At 33.0% G+C, this 26,518-nt stretch overlaps 1 protein-coding gene across 1 annotated transcript in view; it reads left to right on the forward strand.

The window, feature by feature from the left end:
• LOC137209954 (CUB and sushi domain-containing protein 3-like) overlaps window positions 1–26,518 on the forward strand; it is a 351,862-nt gene that overhangs the window by 122,897 nt on the left and 202,447 nt on the right. The window contains exon 3 of the mRNA XM_067711455.1: window positions 18,559–18,671. Coding sequence (XP_067567556.1) covers window positions 18,559–18,671 — 113 coding nt within the window. The remainder of the gene's footprint in view (window positions 1–18,558; window positions 18,672–26,518) is intronic.

Raw genomic sequence — 26,518 nt, forward strand, 5'->3', positions numbered from 1 at the left:
AGAGTCTCAGAGACCTCTGGTACAACATTAAACGCACCAACATTCGAATTATAGGGGTCCCAGAAGAAGAAGAGAAAAAGAAAGGGACTGAGGAAGTATTTGAAGAGATTATAGTTGAAAACTTCCCTAATATGGGAAAGGAAATGGTTAAGTCCAGGAAGTACAGAGAGTCCCACACAGGATAAATCCAAGGAGAAACATGCCAAGACACATATGAATCAAACTATCAAAAAGTAAATACAAACAAAAAATATTAAAAGAGCAAGGGAAAAACAACAAATAACATACAAGGGAATCCCCATAAAGTTAACAGCTGATCTTTAAGCAGAAACTCTGCAAGCCAGAAGGGAGTGGCAGGACATATTTAAAGTGATGAAAGGGAAAAAACTACAATCAACATTACTCTACACAGCAAGGATCTCATTCAGATTCAACGGAGAAATAAAAAGTTTAATAGACAAGCAAAAGCTAAGAGAATTCAGCACCACCAAACCAGTTTTACAACAAATGCTAAAGGAACTTCTCTAGGCAAGAAACACAAGAGAAGGAAGAGACCAACAATAGCAAACCCAAAACAATTAAGAAAATGGTAATAGGAACATACATGTAGATAATATGTTAAATGTAAATCGATTAAATGCTCCAATCAAAAGACATAGAATGGCTGAATGGATACAAAAACAAGACCCACATATATGCTGTCTACAAGAGACTCACTTCAGACGTAGGGACACATACAGACTGAAAGTGAGGGGATGGAAAAAGATATTCCATGCAAATGGAAATCAAAAGAAAGCTGGAGTAGCAATTCTCATATCAGACAAAATAGACTTTACAATAAAAACTATTACAGGAGACAAAGAAGGACAGTACATAATGATCAAGGGCTCAATCGAAGAAGATATAACAATTGTAAATATTTATACATCCAACATAGGAGCACCTCAATACATAAGGCAAATGCTAACAGGCATAAAAGGGGAAATTGACAGTAACTCAATCATAGTAGGGGACTTTAACACCTCACTTTCACAAATGGACAGATCATCCAAAATGAAAATAAATAAGGAAATACAAGCTTAAAATGATACATTAAACAAGATGGACTTAATTGATATTTATAGGACATTCCATCCAAAAACAACAGAATACACTTTCTTCTCAAGTGCTCATGGAACATTCTCCAGGATTTATCATATCTTGGGTCACAAATCAAGCCTTGGTAAATTTAGGAAAACTGAAATCATATCAAGTATCCTTTCCGACAACAAGGCTATGAGAGTAGATATCAATTATAGGAAAAAAATCTGTAAAAAATACAAACACATGGAGGCTAAACAATATACTACTTAATAACCAAGCGATCACTGAAGAAATCAAAGAGGAAATCAAAAAATACCTAGAAACAAATGACAATGAAAACACAACAACCCAAACCTATGGGATACAGCAAAAGCAGCTCTAAGACAGAAGTTTATAGCAATATAATCCTACCTCAGGAAACAAGAAACATCTCAAATAAACAACCTAACATTAAACCTAAAGCAATGAGAGAAAGAAGAAAAAAAAAAAACCCAAAGTTAGCAGAAGAAAAGAAATCATAAAGATCAGATCAGAAATAAATGGAAAAAAATGAAGGAAACAATAGCAAAGATCAGTAAAACTAACAGCTGGTTCTTTAAGAAGATAAACAAAATTGATAAACCATTTGCCAGACACATCAAGAGAACAATCAAATCAATAGAATTATAAATGAAAAAGGAGAAGTAACAACTGATACTGCAGAAATACAAAGTATCATGAGAGATTACTACAAGTAGCTATACGCCAATAAAACGGACAACCTGGAAGAAATGGACACATTCTTAGAAAAGTACAACCTTCCGAGACTGAACCAGGAAGAAATACAAACAGACCAATCACAAGAACTGAAATTGAGACTGTGATTAAAAATCTTCCAACAAACAAAAGCCCAGGACCAGATAGCTTCACAGGCGAATTCTATCAAACATTTAGAGAAGAGCTAATACCTATCCTTCCCAAACTGTTCCAAAAATTGCAGAGGAAGGAACACTCCCAAACTCATTCTATGAGACCACCATCACCCTGATACCAAAACCAGACAAGGATGTCACAAAGAAAGAAAACTACAGGCCAATATCACTGATGAACATACATGCAAAAATCCTCAACAAAATATTAGCAAACAGAATCCAATAGCGCATTAAAAGGATGATACACCATGATCAAGAGTGTTTTATCCCAGGAATGCAAGGATTCTTCAACATATGCGAATCAATCAATGTGATACACCATATTAACAAATTGAAGGAGAAAAACCATATGGTCATCTCAATAGATGCAGAGAAAGCTTTTGACAAAATTCAACACTCATTTATGATAAAAAGCCTCCAGAAAGTAGGCATAGAGGGAATTTACTTCAACATAATAAGTTCTGTATATGACAAACCCACAGCCAACATCATTCTCAGTGGTGAAAAACTGAAACCATTTCCAGGAAGATCAGGAACAAGACAAGGTTGACCACTCTCACCACTATTATTCAACATAGTTTTGGAAGTTTTAGCCACAGCAATTGAAGAAGAAAGATAAATAAAAGGAATCAAAATAGGTAAAGAAGAATTAAAGCAGTCGCTGTTTGCAGATGACATGATACTATACATAGGGAATCCTATAGACTCTATCAGAAAACTACTAGAGCTAATCAATGAATTTGGTAAAGTAGCAGGATACCAAATTAATGCACAGAAATCTCCTGCATTCCTATACACTAATGATGAAAAATCTGAAAGAGAAATTCAGGAAACACTCCCATTTACCATTGCAAAAAAAAAGCATAAAATACCTAGGAATAAACCTACATAAGGAGACAAAAGCCCTCTATACAGAAAGCTATAAGACACTGTTGAAAGAAATTAAAGATGATACAAACAGATGGAGAGATATACCATGTTCTTGGATTGGAAGAATCAACAATGTGAAAATGAATATACTACTCAAAGCAATCTACAGATTCAATGCAATCCCTATCAAACCACCAATGGCATTTTTCACAGGACTAGAACAAAAAATTTCACAATTTGTATGGAAACACAAAAGACCCCGAATAGCCAAAGCAAGCTGAGAAAGAAAAACAGCTGGAGAAATCAGAATCCCTGACTTCAGACTATACTACAAATCTACAGTAATCAAGGGAGTATGGTACTGGCACAAAAACAGAAATATAGATCAATGGAACAGGGGAGAATGCCCAGAGATAAACCCACACACACATGGTCACCTTATCTTTGATAAAGGAGGCAAGGATATCCAATGGAGAAAAGACAGTGTTTCAATAAGTGGTGCTGGGAAAACTGGACAGCTACATGTAAAAGAATGAAGTTAGAACACTCCCTAACACCATATACAAAAATAAGCTCAAAATGGATTAAAGACCTAAATGTAAGTCCAGACACTAAAAAACTCTTAGAGGAAAACATAGGCAGAACACTCTGTGACATAAATCACAGCAAGATCCTTTATGACCCACCTCCTAGGGAAATGGAAATAAAAACAAAAGTAAACAAATGGGACCTAATGAAACTTAAAAGCTTTTGCACAGCAAAGGAAACCATAAACAAGATGAAAAGACAACCTTCAGAATAGGGGAAAATATTTGCCAATGAAGCAACTGACAAAGGATTAATCTCTAAAATTTACAAGCAGCTCATGCAGCTCAATATCAATAAACAAACACCCAATCTGAAAATAGGCAGAAGACCTAAATAGACATTTTTTCAAAGAAGATACACAGTTTGCCAACAAACATATGAAAGGATGCTCAACATCACTAATCATTAGAGAAATGCAATTCAAAACCACAATGAGGTATCACCTCACACCAGTCAGAATGGCCATCATCAAAATATCTACAAACAATAAATGCTGGAGAGGGTGTGGAGAAAAGGGACCCCTCTTGCACTGCTGGTGGGAATGTAAATTGATACAGCCACTATGGATAACAGTATGGACGTTCCTTAAAAAACTAAAAATACAACTACCAGATGACCCAGCAATCCCATTACTGGGCATATACCCTAAGAGAACCATAATTCAAAAAGAGTCACGTACTACAATGTTCATTGCAGCTCTGTTTACAATAGGTAGGACATGGAAGCAACCTAAGTGTCCATCGACAGATGAATGGATAAAGAAGATGTGGCAAATATATACAATGGAACATTACTCAACCATAAAATGAAATGAAATTGAGTTATTTGTAGTGAGGTGGATGGACCTAGGATCTGTCATACAGAGTGAAGTAAGTCAGAAAGAGAAAAACAAACACCGTATGCTAACACATATATATGGAATCTAAAAAAAAAAAAAGTTTATGAAGAACCTAGCGGCAGGACAGGAATAAAGATGCAGACGTAGAGAATGGACTTGAGGACACGGGTAGGGGCAAGGGTAAGCAAGAGAGTGGCACGGACTTACACATACTACCAAATGTTAAAATAGACAGCTAGTGGGAAGCAGCCGCATAGCACAGGGAGATCAGCTCAGGGATTTGTGACCACCTAGAGTGGTGGGATGGGGGGGTGGGAGAGAAATTCAAGAGGGAGGAGAAATGGGGATATAGGTATATGTATAGCTGGTTCACTTTGTTATAAAGCAGAAACTAACACACCATTTTAAAGCAATTATACTCCAATAAAGATGTTAAAAAAAAAAGAAACAATTTAGAATTCTCAAGAAAAAAAAAGAAATAAAAATGAAGTACATAATTTAAGAATATAAAGTTTATGTTCTGACCAGTACTACATGACTTTATGATAATAATTAATTAATAATAAAATAATCAATTATTTATATTTGATATTTATTTACAAATTTATTTTAAAATTTCCATGGAATATCCTTCTCCATCCCTTCACTTTGAGCCTATGTATGTCCTTAAAGCTGAATGAGAAAAATTGAAAGCATATTATATTGCAAATAGTAACAAAAGTAGTAATTTGTTGATATAAATTTGATGAGTACTATACAGAATCTAAATGATAAAAAATTGTAATATAGTGCTGTAAGGCATAATGTTGGAAAATGGAGATCTTCACTATATTCATGGTTATATTTACTACATATTATTTATGAATATGAACAATATGAAATACATATTATTTCATTCTTTGAAATTAAAATACAGTACTATCCAAAACTCCTAATGTAGTCTGTGTTACTTGAAAAAACGATGCGATAGTTTGAGAATATAATATAATGTTGAGGTAGAAAACAACTTTCCCACAAAAATTATTAGAAAATTCATAAATGACTTGTTAGACCATAGAAACAAATGGCCATAGGGTATACTCTATGGCAGTGCACTCCACTGTTTTAACTGTACTTCCAAGTCCCTGTCTCCAGGCTATCAGAAAGGTTTGACTAAGAGTGGTACAACCCAATCCAGTTTGCTGTCTATGAAGATTTCCACCTTCAGAGTGAGAATCAGTCCTTGTATCCTGATTATCTCTCTCGTATAACACAATGTCTGGGAAATGCAGATACGCTACTGCCTGACTTCCCGGCGTAGACAGTGTGTGTGTGTTTGTGTGGTAATTGCATGTGTGATATTAACAACTGTATACTCAATAAATAAAGAGAAGTAACACCAGGGTTTTCTCATTTATCTCTTATATTAATGAGATCCAAATGGCAACATGAATTTTGCTTACTGTTAATCCAAATATGACCTTAGTAATTGCACTGTATAGAAAATACAAATGAATCAACAGACAAAGGATTAACCTCCGAAATATATAAAAAGCTCATGATGCTCAATATTAAAAAAACAAGCAACCCAATCAAAAAATGGGCAGAAGACCTAAATAGACATTTCTCCAAAGAAGATATACAGATGGCCAAGAAGCACACGAAAAGATGCTCAACATCACTAATTTTTAGAGAAATGCAAATCTATACTACAATGAGGTATCAGCTCACACCCGTTAGAATGGGCATCATCAGGAAGTCTACAAACAACAAGTGCTGGAGAGGGTATGGAGAAAAGGGAACCCTCTTGCACTGTTGATGGGAATGTAAATTGATACAGCCACTATGGAGAACAGTATGGAGGTTCCTCAAAACACTAAAAATAGAATTATCATATGACCCAGCAATCCCACTACTGGGCATATACCCAGAGGAAACCATAATTCAAAAAGACACACGCACCCCAATGTTCATTGCTGCACTATTTACAAGAGCCAGGTCATGGAAGCAACCTAAATGCCCATCGACAGACGAATGGATAAGAAGACGTGGTACATATATACAATGGAATATTACTCAGCCATAAAAAGGAATGCAATTGGGTCATTTGTTGAGAAGTAGATGGATCTAGAGACTATCATACAGAGTGAAGTAAGTCAGAAAGAGAAAAACAAATATCGTATATTAACACATCTATGTGGAACCTAGAAAAATGGTACAGATGAACCCGTTTGCAGGGCAGAAATTGAGACACAGATGTAGACAACAAACTTATGGACACCAAGGAGGGAAAGCAGCGGGGGGTGGGGGGGTGATGAATTGGGTGATTAGAATTGACATGTATACACTGATGTGCATAAAATTGATGACTAATAAGAACCTGCTGCATAAAAAAATAAATTAAAAAAAAAGAAAATACAGACTCCACAAAACACAGAAATTGAGAATAGAAGTGGGTTTTTCTATGGACGAGTTTGAAAAAATTGTTATACTGTGGCTAGTATTCTCCTCCCCCAAATTTTAGATAACTTAAGATGTACTTCATTGCCATAGGGCATACAAGCGAATTAGAAAAAATGCCAATTAAAATTTTGATGCACCTTAGGCAGTTAATGACTCTTCTCCTTAGATATCATTCTTCACTTTGGAGCATTCAAATTAATGACTGGATAGATCTCAAGGACAGACAGGGTTTCTAGAAATTTTTGTCAAGATAAAAGACTCTTTCAAAGCTGAGTAAGGCAAGGATTCAAGAGTATACACAATCATTTGTTGTTTATACTAGGCATGTTGCCAAAAAGAATTGAGGTGGCTTTTAGTAAAGAAACAGACTAAATTAAATCATTAAAACACGGGTCAAAACATAAAACATAAAATGTCATCATCGAGTTTAACCACTTTGTTCTATGGATTATATTTATCTAATTTTTTACAGCAAAACTATGAAAAGTTTACTTCCGTTAGCCTGTTTTCAGTAAAACAGCACTGATATCTTAAAAGTAAACTACACATGGTGTTATGTCAGTAACTAGCAATATTTCTTGTGTAACTCATTCTTCATAAACATTCATTTCTCATCTGTAAAATGGCATATCAAAAGGCCTGTTTATCTCACAGAGAGCAACTTGATGTTCTAATAAATATAAATGTTTTTCATAACTAAAAATTTCATTTAGCATCCTAAAATCCTAAATAAAACTTTTAGATTAGGCATCCCAGATTAGCTCTTTTTGAATTCTTTTAGATTTGTTAATATATGTATTCTAAGGGGATCTATAGATATTCTGTATCTGTTAAAAACTAACATCTTCTGAATACACAGGCTATATCAGGCTATTTATATGCAACTCTCATAGCATCATTTCAGATATTCTTCCAATACTCCTATTATACAGATGAGAAAAATTTCAGAAATATCAATAACTTTCACAAGATCAAAAAATTAGGTTTCCAGGGCTTCCCTGGTGGCGCAGTGGTTGGGGGTCCACCTGCCGATGCGGGGGACGCGAGTTCGTGCCCCGGTCCGGGAGGGTCCCTCATGCTGAGAAGCGGCTGGGCCCATGAGCCATGGCCGCTGAGCCTGCGCGTGCGGAGCCTGTGCTCCGCAACGGGAAAGGCCACAACAGTGAGAGACCCGCGTACCGCAAAAAAAAAAAAAAAAAAAAAAAGGTTTCCAAGAGACTGAAGTTTGAATCTAAATAGGTTAGAGCACAGCTCATTGGTTACATTTATTTTTATTTTTCAATTATACCATTTTTGAATGATGGATAAGATTTACTTTAAACTGGACAACTACAGAATCAGATAACTTTTATTAACCATTTTTTTATTCTGTAATTTTACTAAATCTAAACTAAAAGGTCAAGAGAATTAAAGGGTATAAGGACCCATATTTATATCAGGAACCACTTTTTAAAAAATTACCCTTTTGCTTTTATGACATAACATACATCCAAAGGCATATATGCGTCAAAAAATGATTGTGTCAAAGAGAACTAATCTTTCATAGATGTTTCAATTTGATATTCTAAATATATCTAGAAGATATTGAGCCCTCATAGAAAAAGGATTGAATTTATCAAATAAAAAATATATAATTAAGTGCATGGTCATGTACTTTTTAGAAGACATTTTTATTGTATCTATAACTGGTATTTTTAGAAAAACATCACAAGTTAATTCTATGTACATTCAGAAATGGTATTTAACAAATCCTTAGCTTACATTGATTTTATAAAGATTATAATAGTTATTTGGACCAAAGTTTGGAAGGACAAAAAATTAATTTAAAGGATTCAAGAAACAATTATTTTCTAAATAATCTTCCTAACTAAATGCAGATTTTAAAACACTAATATTAGAAAATCATAAATTTGTACATACATATATACCAAATGTAAGGACATTACAAAATCAGTGGCAAGATCTGGTAATAAAATATTATCTTCAAACTTCTATATATTAAAAATTAATACAGTATATGTATATTTCTTTAAAGATTTGCTTCTTTGAGGTATTTGTTCAAAAATAAAATTTCAGAATCTTGCCATATATGTGACACTTTTCTTGGTGGATAGAAGGGCTAAAAAATGCATAGAATATGGAAACTTGCCATGAAAGCTACCAATATATTTGTGGTATTTTTTTTTTTTTACTTGCATGAACCACTCAGAGCAACCTCATTTCATTCATTTAAAAAATAGTGATTTCTAATTACAAAGTCAAATATTTTGGGGTGAGATGTGATCACTGGAAAATATTCAAGTAAAAAGAAAAATAATATTAATACAACCCACTGCCACAAAAGATTTATTGTTATACTGGTATTGTTTGATGTGTCAATTCATATTTCCACAAAAATTTCCTATGTTCACTTTATGCTTTTTTAAAAAATATATTTTATATATAAATATGTAACTATGTAACATATAGATTATGATTACAGATATTATGATTATTAACATACAGAGTTAAAGATATTCTCAAGCTATATTTTGAGGGAAGAAAATATTTTCTCCACGGGATAGTGGTTTTATAGTATTTGTGCATCTCTCAGGGTTCAGACAAGAAGGAAAGAAACTGACATACTTAAAGTAGGAACACATTTAATAACAAGATTTCTGAATTTAAGGCTGCGGTATGAAGGTCAGAGAGAACCTTCACTAGCTTTCAAGAAATCAGAAATTTGCAGAAATTGCAGGAAAACACTAATTGCGAGCTCAGTTTTTTGCAGCACCGAAACAATTGTTTTAAATAAGAATTCTGGTAAGCTGATGAAAAATCTTCACCTCTAACACCTGCTGAATCCAATGCACTTACCTACCAAGACATAATAATGGCTTATACTCAATTCACATTCTAAGTCTTATGGAATTGCCTTCATTGGCAAAATCTAATAGACAACTTTGCTGGCAAAGAGAGGTAGTCTAGCAAGCGTAGTTCCAAGACTCACAGGCACTTCAGTACAATGGAAAGAACAGAAAAGAGTAGAAATGAATGTTAGTTGCCTACTTTTCTATCTATATCTTTACAATGTTCATAGTCACATCCATATTTATCTTATCCCTACCCATACCCTATGTATATCATTATCTATATCCATTTCCATATCTAAATCTATACCTAGCACATGTTTCTAACATTGTGAATTTGCCATCCTCACACATGATGGCTTTTTGGGAATTTTATGTTTGATAGAAGCTACAGCTCATTTACTCTCAACAAATTCTATAATCATTCAAATATTGTTGCAGCCATCTTTTTCTTTAATATTACAATTACTGTCATCTTGACATAACCATGAATTATGCTGTTGTACTTCATGTACCCCAATATCAATAGGGTATGCATGATTTATTCTCACAGAACAGTCATTACTTTAAAGATCTATTTGTTCCTGTGGTTTTCCCATTCATTTTGAAATTAAATAGGTTAACAGTTTGTTTCAGCTGACAATTCACTGTATATTACCTGGATCAGTTTTAAGAACTGTATAACCAAAGTAAAATTGTAAGATTATTCAAATCCAAAACTCTTACTGTGAGTAATGAGAAACCACCGTGGAAATGCTGGTGTTATAATAGAATTTATCCTAGTCTTAGTATGCCACTGAGTGCAGACAAAAGGGCAATGGATTTTGAGTCATAGCACTAATGAAACTAACGTTTTATAGCTATTTCTTAGGTTCCAAAAAATAAGAATATATTAAAAAAAGAATGTGTAGAACTGAGTCACTTTGCTGTACAGCAGAGATTGGCCCAGCATTGTAAATCAACTCTACTTCAATGAAAAAAAAAAAAAATACACCAGACCATTCACGTGAATTGTCTTACTCAACAATCACAAAATCCTGGGACTTTGGTAATGTTACCAGTTTTTAAATAAAGCTCCCTCTCTCTCTTTCTGCATTCCTCATGTCTGTTTTCCCTCTGTCTCACTATAAGCAGTAATATGCTAATAGCCATTTAATTTAAAACTGTGACTTTTATGTTAATTCTCTTAACTAGAGAACATTTGAAATATTGCAATCAGTTGATAGGTACATTAAAAATGTATATATTAAAAGAGCCCTTTGATTACATTGTTAAAGATAGTATAGATCTAGTCATTCTCCATGCTCAAGTCTCATGGAAATAATAACATCTCACTGTTAAAAGTTGATAAACACATTTAGATAATGATACAGGCATCATTTTTATCCACCAGTGTTGATGTTTTAGGGGTTTCTGTTACATTAAGCTATAAAATGGCACATTTATTGCCATTAATTTAAGAAGATCTTAAACAAACAGCCTATTATTTAAAAAGCATATGCATTGACATTTTAAATGACTTTCTGGTAATTTAAATTTCTATCATTTTTGCATTAATTACCAAATAATTATTTTAGTACTTTTCATATTAGTCATTATATAAAGTTACAAGTTAATCATTTAATTCTCTCTGTAACTAGTTACTCATTACAGTATGAGATATCATTAATGTTTCTGAATCTTTTTAAGAGGAAATGCTTCAAGAATGTTTTCATCTATTAAAAGCAGGCATGAGAAGTGATAGGACCACTTGCTTTAAGTGTGTGAATTTTAACACATTCCACAGCTTCTGATGAATGTTTTGTCTAGTAAGTAACAAATGCTAAAATATGATTAGGGGTGCATGCGGGATTAGGGGAAAGGTAGAGTAGCGGTTATACATTAGAAACTATTAAATGTAAGATGAAAAAACAACCAACATGCTCTGCCGTTCTGTCACTAGAGAGAACTTACTGAAACAATGGCCATAAAGTAGTTCATGACGAAACATTCACCAATACAAATGTGAAATAGAGGAAATGTTTTGAATTTTTAATGAAACTAAATGTATTAAAGGGAAATTATTGTTCTTTAATCTGAGTTTACATGCATTTTTAAGCATCAAATTTATGGTGAGAGAAAATGTTGATTGTTGTGATGTCATAAAACAAAGTAGCTACATAGCAAAATTAATATATTTCAATACTTTATTGGCTACTCCTCAAATTTTAACTTTTATAAAAAATAATATCTGAAGGACATTAACATTGCATCATCTAGGACTTTCCCCTGACATTTCTGTTTGCTACTCTTATTTAGTTTTCCTAGTCAGGAAATATCTTTGCTAACCACTGGTAACCTTTGCCATAAAGGTATCAACATGTACAGGCAGTGGTTCTCCATTAATTTCCAGGCCTTTAATTCAATGACTTCATAATTATGACACAGTTTTTTACCAGCCTCAACTACTTAAAGCTATCATGTGATCATGTTTTTATCTATTTCACATATTTGTTAAGAAATTTATATGGGCATTGTGGAGAAAAAAAGATGGACTAAATATGCATTTTTGCCCTTCATGGAAAAATAATTTCCCCTATGGGAAAATCATAAGGAGAGAGATAGACTGGAGTGGGAAGTTATGGGTTTATATCTTTGCTCCACTGCCTACCAGCTGTATGGATTTAAACAATTTACTAATCAATTCTGAGCTGTGATTTCATCAATTGTAATTCAGTGAAAATAAAATTACACTCTGGTATTCTTTAAAAGGAACATAAAATGTCATTCACTATGCAAATTTATCATATGTCAATAAGAAGGGAATATAATTGATAAGGTATAAAACAATATATAAAAAACTAAATTTCACAAATATCTGAATTCCATGAAAAATATTATGCTTATCCATAAAATATTATGCTTTTACAGTACATAGAAAATGTGTTAAATTCAGGTAAAATACATGTATATTTAACTACTGTAATTTATAACTCACATTGAAGATAAAAATCATATTAGTTTTACCTGGAAAATAAATGTTTAAATTATATAGTTATATCCTAAAAGATATTTCAAATAGGTATACATAAAATATATGGTCTCCCTTTAACTCTTGAGATTAATAACATGGTAAAAAATAACTCTGAACAAGAGTCTCTAAATAGACTATTTGGATTTTCTTAACAATTGGCATTTCTTTACATTCTCATGATTCTTGAAAACACTGTTCAAAGAACAAATTTTTGGTTTGAAAAAGAAAGCATTATGATGGCTTTCACATTTTTCTATCATTCCACTTCATTAATTTAACCATGTTAAGAGAGCCTCTTACATGGAATGCATTGCATGAAGAACTGGTGATAAACTATTGAGTTCCAAGCATTGACTTCAGGAAGTTTAGTGCCCAAAGGAGAAAGAGAGAAGCTTAATAAATAATCACACATAAATATTAAATTATAAAATGAAGTCTTGTAAAGAAAAGTAACTAATGGGATTCATAACTTAAAGTTTATTTTCAGATCAATCAAGTAATGTATCATGGGAGGGAGTAAAACAAGTTACTGTAAATCCTCATAATGGTACAACTATCATGAAAATAAGTTTAAAAACATACATCTTCCATCATTTACTGAAGTGAAAAAGAAAACTAAATCTTCCATTATACAACATGCCACTACATACTGAGTATTTAAGGATAACTGGAAAAAAACTTGCTTTTGATAAGTGGGAAAAATTCTTCACATTGTCCTCTATCATTTTGGAAAATTTAATGGTAAAAGGTTCTAAGTATTGCCTAAAAATATTGGATTATTTAATGTATCTGAACAAGTATAAAAATCTGAGATTGCATGTAAAATAATTTGTATGTACATCAGTAGTTCAAATATTTAATATTTTGATTTAATAAATGTGCCAAAGACAATGAGAGGATAAACAGGGTGTTCACTAGAAAATGGGACAAAACAGTATGTTGTAGTCTTAGACCTGGCCCTATTTTGAACTTGATCCAGTTGTTTAATATCTCCCAGTCCCTTATGCCTTCTAATCTGAGGGTGAAATTGCATGTTTTACCTATATAGAAAGGTTTTCAAAACATTATTTTCAAATAAATGTTGCACTGATAAGCTCTGAATCTACTTGTTTTGTATAATATCAACATGAGTCTCAGTGAATTACAGTGGTCACTAGGTTCCATGGGACCTCTATTTTCATTTGTATAATAAATTAATATTTTAGACACTTTTTAAAAATGTGTATTTCAAAGCCCAAAAGAGAGCTATGCATTGGTTTCCAACTGTTGATGCAACAAATTACTGCAAACTTAGTGGTTTGAACAACATAAATTTATTATCTTGCAGTCTGGAGAACTGAAGTCCAAAATGTATTTAAGTGGGCTGAACTCAAGGTGTCAGCAGGACTGCATCTCTTACGGAGGGGTCTAGGAGAAAATCTGTTCCTTGACTTCTCCAGCTTATAGAGGCTGCTTGCCCTTCTTTGGCTTGTGTCCCTCTTCTAGCTTCATAGCCAGAAACTGCATCACTCAAACCTCTGCTTTCATTGTCACATCTCCTACTCTCTCTCTGATCCTCCTACCTTCCTTTGATAAGGACCCTTGTGAATACTCTGATCCATCCAGATAATCTAGGTTAATTTACTATTCTTAAGATTTTAACTTAATCACATCTGTAAAGTTCCTTTTGTCATACAAGGTGACATATTTAAATATTCCAGGGATTAGAGTCCAGGCAATTTTGGAAGGCCACTTTTCATAGTATAATATCATATATAACATCATAACAGTCTGGTTATAAGGTAAATAGGTTCTCAGACTTTTTTTGTTGCAAAATCATTTGTCCTTTTTTTTCCCTGACAATGTTTCTTATTTTTCTGAAAAAATATTCTGAGCATTTAAAGTGGGGAATACTTTATTTTTACATCTTTATATCAAGAAATAATGTTGAAAAAATCTAGAAAATTATTTAACAACCCATTAGTTCCGCAATTACCCAGAAATTCTAGTACTAGGTATATTCTCAAGAGAAATATGTATAAATGCTTACAAAACATGTAACACATGTTCATAGCAGTATTATTTATAAAAGACCCAACTGGAAAAAAAAGTCCACCAACAATAGAATGGATAAATAAATTGAAGTATACTCATAAAATGGAATCCTATAGAGCAATGAAAATTAAGTTCCATACTACTGCTATAATAATACAAAGGTAATGTTGAGTCAAAAAAGCCAGAGGCAGAATAATTTTATTATATGATTTTATTTATATAAAGTTTTAAGACATGGAAAACTAATTTGTTTCATTAGGAGTCCGGGACTGCACCTAGCCTCTGATATATACCCATTATGGTAGGCAGAATAATGATTACAGAATAATGGTTCCCTCAGAACCTGCAAATATGTTCTATCACATGGCAAAAGGAATTTTACAAATGGAATTAAGATTACAGATGTTATAATAGGAAGATATTTGAATTATCCATTTGGGCACAATCTAATTACATGAGCATTTAAAAGCAGAGGCAGAAGAGGCAGAGAACTTCTTCCAGCCTGAGCAGCAGAGGGATGAGATAGAAGGGGAAACCACAGATATCTGAAGAATAAGAAGAACTTGGACTGCCATTGCTGACTCTGGAGATGGAGGATGGGGGCCACAAACCAAGGAATGCCTTCAATTTCTAAAAGCTGAGAATAACCCCAAGCTAACAGCCAGCAAGGAAAGGAGGACCTTAATTTTACAATTTCATGAAACTGAATTCTGGCAATAGCCTGCTGAATTTGGAAGTGAAGCAGATGTAACTGCAGAGTTTCCAGAAAGCAATGCAGCCAAGCTGACACCATGATTCCATTCTTGCGAGACTCTAAGCAGAGAATCAGTTGAGTTATGCTCTGCCTAGATCCACGTAACTGTGAGGTAATAATGGGTGTTGTTTAAGTTTGTGATAACTTGGATTAAGTATAGGAAAATAATATGCTTGTTCTTTATAAGAAAACTAGGCACATAATAAAAATTTACAATATCCGACCATGAAGCAAATTTGAATGAATTTCAAAGGATTAAATTCATAGAGAAAATGTTATCTGACTATAATGTAAATGAGATACACATTGGTAACAAAATATAACTAAAGTAACCCATATGTTTATAATTTAAGCGATGTATTTCTAACCATGGAACAAAGAGGAAATCACAAAGGAATATAGAAAAAGTTTGACTAGGTCCCTTGCAGGGTGTAGCTTATGCAGCAAAAAGAGGAAAATTTAAAGCTGTAAATGCTTATATACTCTAGAGAAAATTGCTATGAAAGTGTTTAAGAATGGACTTTTCTGTATTTTCTGTATATATATATATATATATATATATATTTTTTTTTTTTTTGCCTCACCGTGCGGTATGTGGGAATCTTAGTTCCTGACCAGGGATCGAACACACGCCCCTTGAAGTGGAAGCGTGGAGTCTTAAACAATGGACTTCCAGGGAAGTCCCAAGAGTGGACTTTGATAAGGATGTTGATGAAAACATACTGAACAAAGTATATATAACCCAAATGTTCATCAACAGTGAGTGAATAAATGAATTGTGGTATATTTATTGCAGTAGATTCCTATACAACAGTGGTTCTCAAAATGTGAACCATGTATTCTTGAAAGTTCTGAGACATTTTCAGGGGGTCCATGAAATCAAAATTATTTCCATAATACTGTTGAGGCATTATTCACCTTTTTCTCTGTATTGGCATTTGCCCTCATGCACAAAAGTAATGCTGGGTATAAAACTGCTGGTGCATTAACACAAGTCAGTGACTTCAAACTGTACTAGTAATCATTAGTTATTGTATTCTTTACTGCCACACACTTGCAGTGCCAAAAAAAAAAAAAAATCCAATTGTACTTAAGAATGTTCCTGCTAAAGCTATAACTAATTATGTCATTAAATGTCCACCCTGTAATACTCCTCTTTTTAATGACCTGTGCGACAAAGTGGAAAAAAATGAAAAAACAACAAACAAAAACCTTTCTATGCCTACTAAAATATGATGGTGTCTGAAGGAAAAATAGCTTGAGTTATCAGCTGAACTAGCCACTTTTTTCATGGAACAAACTTTTTATTTGAAAGAATGATTAACAGATAAACTATGGTTAGTCACACTTAGGCATTTGGTATCTATTCCCCCCTGCCCCTCCGAAAAATATGAACCTGACTTGTTACTTCAAGGAAAACAACTGACAGGATTTGCTGTTAGCGATGAAGTCTGAGTTTTCAAGTAAAAAATTAGAATTTTGGAAAACTTCAATCCACCACTGTAAGCTTTAGAGCTTGCCCAAGTTTAAAGATTTTTCTGATGTGATCAATAGAAATAAAAATGTGAGTTTTAAATATTTTATAATGAAGTGTATTAATATTTGGAAGATCTCTCTGACTCAGTGAACCAATGTATTTCAAATGACCAATGCATGCATAATGTTGAAAAATGCATGAGTAAATACAATCTATTGCAAGGACAAGGTGAACCAAAGGATTTTAATGTTACAGAGTGCAAAAAAATTAGCTGATATGGTTTGAATTCAACATTGTAACTAGTCAAGTTTTTATGTAGTATCAAAGAAGAATAACCACTTTTACAAGCAAAAGCTATTAGAATACTCTTCCCTTTTACAACTAAATGTCTAAGTGAGATCAGGGTTCTTCATACCCATCAAACAAAATAACATATTGCAATATATTCAATAAAGAAGCAGATATGGTAATCTAGCTACTTTCTACTAATGGGACAGGCATTAAAGAGATTTGCAAAAATAAAGCACAGTGTATTCTTCTCGTTTTTTGTTTTGGAAAAGATAGCTATTTAATACTAACATATTATTTATGTCAACACATAATGGATTTATTCTAGATATTTTAAAATGATATTACTAATGCACATTTTAAAATGTTTCTCAGTTTACACTTAAATAGCGTAAGTATTGATAGATCTAGCCCGCAATATCTTTTTGGGTTTCTTAATACATTTTTAGAGTAAGTAGGCCTGAGACAAACGAGAACTACTGCTATTCAGAAATAAAAATATTTGATAATTTCAGTACAGACTAATTCTACCTATGTAATGTTGGGCAAAAATAGCAAGTATATTAAAAAATAATATAATTCCATTGCATAAAATTCTCAATCCTTACTCTCATATTAAGAATAAAAAAATGAGAACGTTACATAAAGGCAATTCATAGAAAATTTTTAAAGTTATTCATCTTCATTAGTTTTATAAAAATTATATCCAATGAATGTGCTTTTTCTTATTTTTAATTTTTCTTTTCTGCTTTATTAAGTGTCAATTGTAAATTATATTTTATATAATCGAGCTTATTATATGCAATAATTTATTAGAAAAATAAGTAGTAAATTATGGGCAAAAATATCAGACAAATATTTGTTATGTAAACTTATGCATTATTAACCTAAAATAATTTGCAACTATTAATTTTAATAGAACTTCCTGGAATCTGATAAAACAAAATCACTTCTCACATGTAGACATTTTACTTTCAAGATTTCATATTTAGATCACATCTCTTCCTTTAATATCAAATTTCCTGAAATATTTCCCACTCATATATATTTTAAACTGTCAGGAAAATTCAACAAAAATGTCTTCTAAGTGTTATTAAAATCAACAGCTAAAATATGCACAGACCCATAATCTCATAACTTACCTCCCAAAGTTTGAATTGATCAATATTTTCATATAGATGATATATGGGATAGACATGATAAACAGTAATAGCACACACACATAAACGTATTTATATATACTTATAGCAATTGCTTCCGATGAGTGACATGTTCTAATCAACATGTCATAAGTTAATTCACACCACACATACTCACAAAGCTTAGGGATTTGATAAAATGACTTTTAATACTCTTTAACTCTATTAGGAAAAATGTCTATAGCTAATAATTAATTCTGTTTATGTTTCAGGTTAACAGGATTCCATCTGCCACCACCAGTGACAAGTACCAAATCTGTGTTCTCACTACGTTTGACCAGTGATTTTGCAGTTAGTGCTCATGGATTTAAAGTATACTATGAAGGTAAGTGATGGTAATATAAAAGGACCACTGCCCAGTTCAATGTAGTAAAACCAAAATTCTCCAGGGTAAAAACAGAAGAAAAATCACCAGGACAGAAGTTATAGTTCATCCTGCTACATCAAATCTTATACCAAGATTCACTTTCTCAATAATCATCAATATATAATAAAAAGCTAGAATTAGTAGGCTTTAATGTTTCATTGCAGTGTGCCTAGACAGAGGAAAATCTTGCCCTTAAATCTTCTTAGAGATGAGACCATGGCATCTCTATAGGTTTAAACCTTAATAAAAGGGAACAGAATCTGAGAGTAAAAGGAAACTAGGCCTGATTTGAGATTCAGGCATCACAGACTCCACCCTATTCTCCTCTGTTCTTTGCCTCTCTGCCATAAAATAAACTGGTCATTTGTGTTCTCTGCAAGTTAGAATAAAGAGAAAATTCTATTAAGAGACAAGAGTTGACATTTTTCATTTTAAACCAGTATTTCCAGTCCCACAGATCCATAATCCCTTAACCACAAAGAGGAAAATAAAGAAGCACTTGAAACTGATGTTTTTTATCTGGAAGTTTGCTACAAGCTCACTTAGTATCAAAACCTGAACTTACTGGAGGTCATTTATAATCTTTATTTATCCCACATAGTGTGGGCACTCATGTTTCACTATACAATTATTGTTTCATAATTGGGTGACACCACAGGCTCTGCTGATGGTGTTAAAAATGTACAGAATCTGTATTGTTTTCCCTTTTTAAAGTGTAAAAAAATCTGAAGGTAAAAATAACCTGTTCTCAAGTGCTTCATATTGAGGTCATGTAGTTGTAATTTCTTCTCTATGTGACTTGACAATAAAATCTCACCTAGTTTAGGGAAGGGTCCCTTCCTTACCCATAGGAATAGCATAACAGAATTCAACTCGCCTCCCCAGGTCCGTATTACTGAAATGCACCACACCAGATGTAACATCATGATAAGAGATATACAAATACAGTAGCAGGGGTGGTTACTTTCTAAAGCACATAATAATTCAAAATATAATATGTTTAAAGAGCACACTAGAAAACAATCATATATAAAATAGAATTGCTTTAGTATACAGGTTAACAGTTTGCATGTGGGGAAAGTTTTAAACTGAAAGTTTCATCTAGTGCTTTCTCCCTAGGAAAAAAATACCTGTTAGCAAACTGTTGAGTAAAAATATTTTCTCTTTTTTAATATTCTTAATAATGCCATATCAGAGCAGTTTTGAACACTATTTTCTACCTAATACATTTCTGAACTGTCTTTCTCTAGCAGGGGAGGATGCATTCCAAGACTTATTTTCCTCCATTGTGATAGTAATAATCATTATTTTTGAAGGTACTTTCACAATAGTTGAATATTTTTATCTTGGCAACTTAATTCATAGTTTAAAACACTACAAACACAAAGGTTTAATTTTAAGTGTAATTTTGGCAATATTGAAGGAGTTAGTAATACAATAGTTTTCTATTAAAGGCTCCATAATAGAAAACTTGCACTCTGTTCATCAAAGTATAAAGATATTTTAGGTTAGTTTATTCTTTCAGTGAATACTAAGTATACTGAAATTGTAGGAACTTGGAAGATGTATTATAATATTGCCATACTTTCTGGTTTGACTGTCAAGTTTCATGAAATACTGTCAAAAATATTTTCATAGCTCTCCATTGTTTCTACATATACAACATTAAATTTCTGTCTTTTCTGCTTCAGTGAAAATGGATTCATATATCTTCATGACATTTCAATGTATGTTTGGGAGATCCTGACTTAAAATATAAGGTACTAGGCAGCTGGGTAGTACTGAGGGATTGGTCATCATCCTGCAGAACATCTTCAGGTATTGATTTGTGATGGGTATCTTCTACCATGTATATTAGTTTTCTATGGCTACCATAGCAAACAACCAGAAATTTAGCAGCAAAACAACAAAAATATATTATCTCACAGTTTTGTAGCTGAAAAGTCCTGGTCGTCTCTGCTAGTCCTCTGCTCAGAGTTTCATAAGGCTGAAATAAAAATGTCAGCTGGTTAGGCTTTTGTCAGAAGGCTCTGGAAAAGATCTATTGCCCACCATTTCTAGAGGCCTCTCTCTTCCTTGCATGTAAGACCTACATTTGTGAGCTAGCCACTGGTGAAACGAATCCTTCTCATACTTGAAATCTCTCTGATGTTCCCTTCTTAGTGCATCTCTCTACTACCTTCTTTTCCCACACATCTCTGACTTCAGCTGGAGAAATTTCTTAGCTTCTAAGGGCCTATGTCATTAGATTAGCCTTGATTATCCATGTAGACCCAATCTCCCCAAGTTAAAGTCCTTAAGCATAATTACATGTGCAAAGTCCTTTTTGCAAGGTAATATGATATATTCACAGGTTCCAGGGACTCTGGGGTGTGTGTGTGGGCATGTGGGTTAGGCTTCATTAGTCCTACCACACCATGTGCAACACTATGTAATATTTTACAGAGGGAGTAGCTACAAGCATTTATTTATTTAACCATAGCCAATAACACTGTCAAGGCCAACTGGTAAGTATTGTGAAGTTCAGAAAACTTAGTTTGAAATTTCAAAGCCTATCCTCTAAATTTACACCTGTATTTTTGTTTTGTTTTTTTTGCAGGATGAACCTAATGTCTGAATCTCATTTATTTTCATTTCATCTCCCTCCATATAATCACTTACTAATAATTATTTTCTTTATTTTTTAAAGTTTCCTGAGACTTTGTCCTTGTATACTAGAATTTATGAGATCTCTATTTATTAGTGATATTTGTGCACTTTTCTGTGTTTCTCAAACTGCCAATAGTGGACCACATGTATCAGAATCATCTAGAGAATTTGCTAAAATGTAGAATTCTTGGCCCCAATTACAATCCTGAATCAGACTGTGGAGTGAAGCCGTAGAATATTTGCAATTCCAATTGCAAATCCAATGTAGAATAATTGATAAATGTACGTCATCTGTGATCGTCACAGACCTTCTCTGTTGTTACAAACTTCTGCGGTCTTACTTCAGCCCATACACTTTAAAACTGTGGAGGGTGATGTCCCCGTTTCACAAATTTTGATTGAGTTTCAGAGCTCTTAACCATTTATCAGAAATGCTTTTAAACTTCTTGAAGCTGAAGCTGCGAGGTGTTAAATTTCTGTGGAAAATTTTCCCCATTAATATCTAGCTGAATATATTTTTATTTTTCCTCATTATTGTCTACCATACACTTGAATTTCTTGTCACTGTTTCTCAAAATTCGTCTCATAGAACTTTGTTTTCATGTTTCTTAACATTTATAAAAACAAATGAGTAGAATAGTGTTCTGTGAAACAAGTTGGAAAAACACTAGTGTATACTAAGTTGAATAGTCATATAACCATCTTTCAAAATTTGATCAGGATAAAACTGGTACCATCTGTATTCTGTGGAGCACACAATGGAAATTCTCTTTTGTCTTTCCAGATCTGCCAAACAGAATCCAAAATATATTCTAGTTTCTGCTAAAACTTATTTTGTACAATGGACTCCTTTCACATTTTACTTTCAAAGCTACGTAATCATTCTTTATAGGTGCAAGATCATAAAGATATACCATGGACTATCTTATCACTTTAGAATTGTTTATTGTAGAAAGTAATATAATGCAAGCATATAGTGGATTATATACATATTACATGTAATCATTAAATATTATTATATATTATATGAATTGGTTAGTTTAATGTCTAGGAGAATCTCAATCAATAATTTCAGTATGTATCAGTGATCCTTCAATGATCAGAAACAGACATAAAAATAAAAAGTCTTGAAAATCGCTTCAAACTCAAGGTAGCTATTATGCCCTATTGATGTGTATGACTAAGTAATTAAGGTATTACAGGGATAACAATCTCAGTTTTAGCAAATTTGCTGTTCAATCATTTTCACATATTAATTAAGAAACATAAAAATTTGTTTAATAACTTATTACTACTAGGTAACATTTATTGAGTGATTTCTTTGTGTCAATCACAGAGCTAAACATTTTACATGGATTTTTCTCACCCTAGAAAATTACATGAAAAATTGTAATGAACAAGAATTCAATAAAGCGCTAACCTTAATGTAAAAATATGTTTAAGTACCCTAGAGATATAAACTGTATATATTTTAGAGACTTATTCTATACCTAACTACAAACTAATTCCATTATAAATATATATGACCACATAAAATTTAGTGCAAAAGAACATTACAAAAGTAAAAATTACTGATAATGCTGTGTATAAAACAATATGAAATATAAAAGCTGAAATATATTTTTGTGTATATTACATGTGACATATATTCTGTGTCCTTTTTAAACACTTGACGTACAGAAGAATGTTTATACTATTTACTATTCTATTTTAGCTATCCATCACACATGTTTATCAAAAGTTTTCACTTGAAAATGTCAAATGACTTTAGTGATTTTTAATTTTAGGTGTTATTTTTTATTCCTAAGCTTTATAAATTTAAACTGCAGTATCATGAACTTTAATGGAGAGATTACAACTTAGAATGAAGTCAGTTATGCTTCTAGCAAGACAGCTGAATTGTAGCAAGAGAAATTTATGTATTAAAATTACATATATTAGTTTTCTAACAATGAAGGTAGGTTAGGTTCATGAAAGAAGTTAATGGATCTTTACCTTACTTTTAAAAATGAGAGATATCATATTTTTAAAACATAATACAAGGAAATGTAATACGTGCAGAGACTTTTTTTTCGTCTCTCGATCAAATTCAAATATTTTGGCTTTAGGGTTCCACAGAGTCTGGCTAACTTAGGTATTGAAACATCTTAATCCATGGCCTGCCCCGACCCCCCCCCCCACAACTTTACTTACTTTGGGTAACTTCCTGCCCTGAAATTCGGACTGAGCCACAGGCAGAGGATGAGATTATCCTCCTACCTCCACTCCCACTACTGGTGCCATCCCTGTGCTCCAGCTTTTCTTGGCTTCATTAGCCACCAATGGCCAGGGGCAGGAGCAGGAGGTAGAGCTGGTACCAGGGAACTAGGATGAGATCCTGTCTCTGTCATTGCCCTTTTGAAGCATTCCCCTTTGGAATCTGGTCCTCTCTTGTTCCCCAGGGTCTAGGCTGGTGGTCTTGTTTTCCATGGCCTGCTCCTCCAGCGGTCCTTGCCTGCTTGGTCTGACACTATGGAAGACAATTTCTCAGGTGGCCTTGATCTCCATGGCACAGTCCTCTGGGCGTTCCATCCTTCATGGCTAGGTTCATTGGAGGTTCTATCTCTGGAATTTTTTTTTTTTTTTTTTTTGGAATTTTTATCACTGGGAATCTGGCCCTTGGATGGTTTAGTCTTCCAGAGATCTAGGCCACCATACTCTTCCCAAGTCCCATCACAGATGACATGGTCCTCTGAGATGTCCCATTCTTGTGAACTAACTCTTTGGCGATCAGGCTCTGTTTGGTCTGGCCCTCTGGGAGACTTGTCTTCAATGTGTAGGTCCTCACGGAGTGTGAGTAGCTGTGTCCTGGCCTTTCTGGAACATTAGCCCTAGGTTTGAGGACTTTGGGGGTCTGGCCCTCCAGAAGTTTTGTCAGCTGCAGGCAGGTCCCTCCAAAGGTCTGTTCACCACAGTCTGGCTCTTTGGTGCACCTCTTTCCTATCGTCTAGTTATCTGATGGTGTGGGCAGCTGTTCATGGGACCCTGTACTTGGCCCCAGCAGTGGTTTTGTCTGTAGTGGCCAGTGACCATCTATCTAAGTCGTGAGTGCCTTCTCTCTCTTGTATTTATTTATTTAATTGAAGTATAGTTGATTTACAATATTATATTAGTTTCAGGTATATGACATAGTGATTCAATATTTTTATAGAATATATTCCACTTAAAGTTACACTGGCTATATTCTCTCCCTTTTAAATTGTTCAAAATCCCAATCTAGAGAATTAACAAAAATCAGACTATTCCTTAAATATCATCTACAGCATGGAGTTAAAAGTCACAGTGTTATAATGAATATGTGGATTTGGTTGGGTATACGCAAAAATTTATTAATTCTCAAGTTTACATCTATTATCCAGGAAGATATACATTTTCATTGTACTCACAACAAAACTTGAATAGTATTCTCAATACTATGAATGCTTTTCGACATTAAGCAATAAATTTTTTTTTAAAAAAAAGCAATAACATTTTAAACATTTCCCATTTCTGCACAGTGTGGCACATACAACCTGTACAACAACAGATCTCCAGCCTTATTTATCATCATTTGCCTCAATTCATGAAATGGTCACACGAACATATATTAAATTTCTACATATACTATGGTATTTAAATTGTTCTACCTTAAATCTCCAGTTCTCCTGCTGAGTACACCTGTACAATGTATTGATATTTTTTGCTCATGCTAGGCTCTGAGAAGCTTGAGGGTATAGAAGCTGTTTTACTTGTTTTGTAAATTGTGCCCTATTTTAGCACATTCCTGGTACATTGCAAGCACTTAATAGATGCTTGTTACATTCAAGTAATAAATAGGAATATCTAATACTTTGATCAGGAATGAGGAAAGATTTAATACATCTCCCACTTACAAAGATTTAAAACTCCAGTGAATATGTTAAAAGGCAGTAACCACAGATATTTACATTAAATGAACAAGGTTTAGGAAAAATTTTGGTCTTTTATTTGAGAAAAGCCATAAATGATATTTAAAATTATTTTTACTTTTTATAGATATTTTCTTTACTTTAAAATCTTTAGTTTCCTGAAGTAAATAGTTTCTTTATGGAGCACTTTAAAAATACAAAATTGCCCATATGGCACACAGAGAAAAATAAGCTGAATATAAAAAAATGTTAAAGCCAGTGACATATGACCTACTTAATCTTTGTGCTTCATATGGAGAAGATGGGATGGAATTCAAGATTGTATTTTATTCTCCAGAAGTAGGATAATTAAACACAGTATGTAATCTCATTTCACATGAAATTTCCTTCTTTTATATATGTTGCTAAATGTGTCATATCTGTCAACCGCTATAATTTATCATTTTTATAGGAGTGCTAGAACGAAGTTTAGTTGAGACAGTGATTAATATAAGGTTCTAATTATATGTCAAAGATTTTTTGTGTTTCGTACACTCAAAGACTATACATTGTGATAAATTGTTATAATTGATAGCATACAACTCGTGGTTTAAAAGAGAACTATACTATGAGTTTGGTTAAGGAATGAATTTGTGGATTTATCTTGATTCCTTCTTAACAAAATGTAGTAAATTAGCAAAACATAAATTTATGTTTATTATTTGACTATAAGTATGATGGCATATCACAGAAAATTAAATTTGAAATGGTTTCTTCCTTATAAAAATAATTATGCTCTTTAACAGAGCACCATTTAATACGATTAAGAAATAAACATAGGTAAAATAAAATGTGCAAATCAAATATTTCAATGGGAATAATAAACAGCATCAATCATTTTCATTCAATGGGTATATGTACTGTATTAGATAAAATTATTTTTCTGCATGGAGAAATAATTATGTCATCAAATCCCATTTTCACTACTTGTTACACAAGTCTCAGCTTTAAGATGGATTTTTAATAATTTTCCCATACCACATAAGACAACATAGTTTATTCCAATAAAAATTATACTTTTCCTATATAGTGTGATATATTGTCTAGAATATTCTTTAGGTTTTGTATACTCTTTAATATAAATTGACCTCAAGGCACTGGTTGTTGGACTCTTAGTATTATTCAGAGGACTAAATGTTCCTTTGTTATTGCTCCTATCTAATTATTACATCAATGATATTTCCAATTATG

The sequence above is a fragment of the Pseudorca crassidens genome, chromosome 17 (assembly GCF_039906515.1).
Source record: "Pseudorca crassidens isolate mPseCra1 chromosome 17, mPseCra1.hap1, whole genome shotgun sequence".
In the NCBI taxonomy this organism is placed as follows: Eukaryota; Metazoa; Chordata; class Mammalia; order Artiodactyla; family Delphinidae; genus Pseudorca; species Pseudorca crassidens.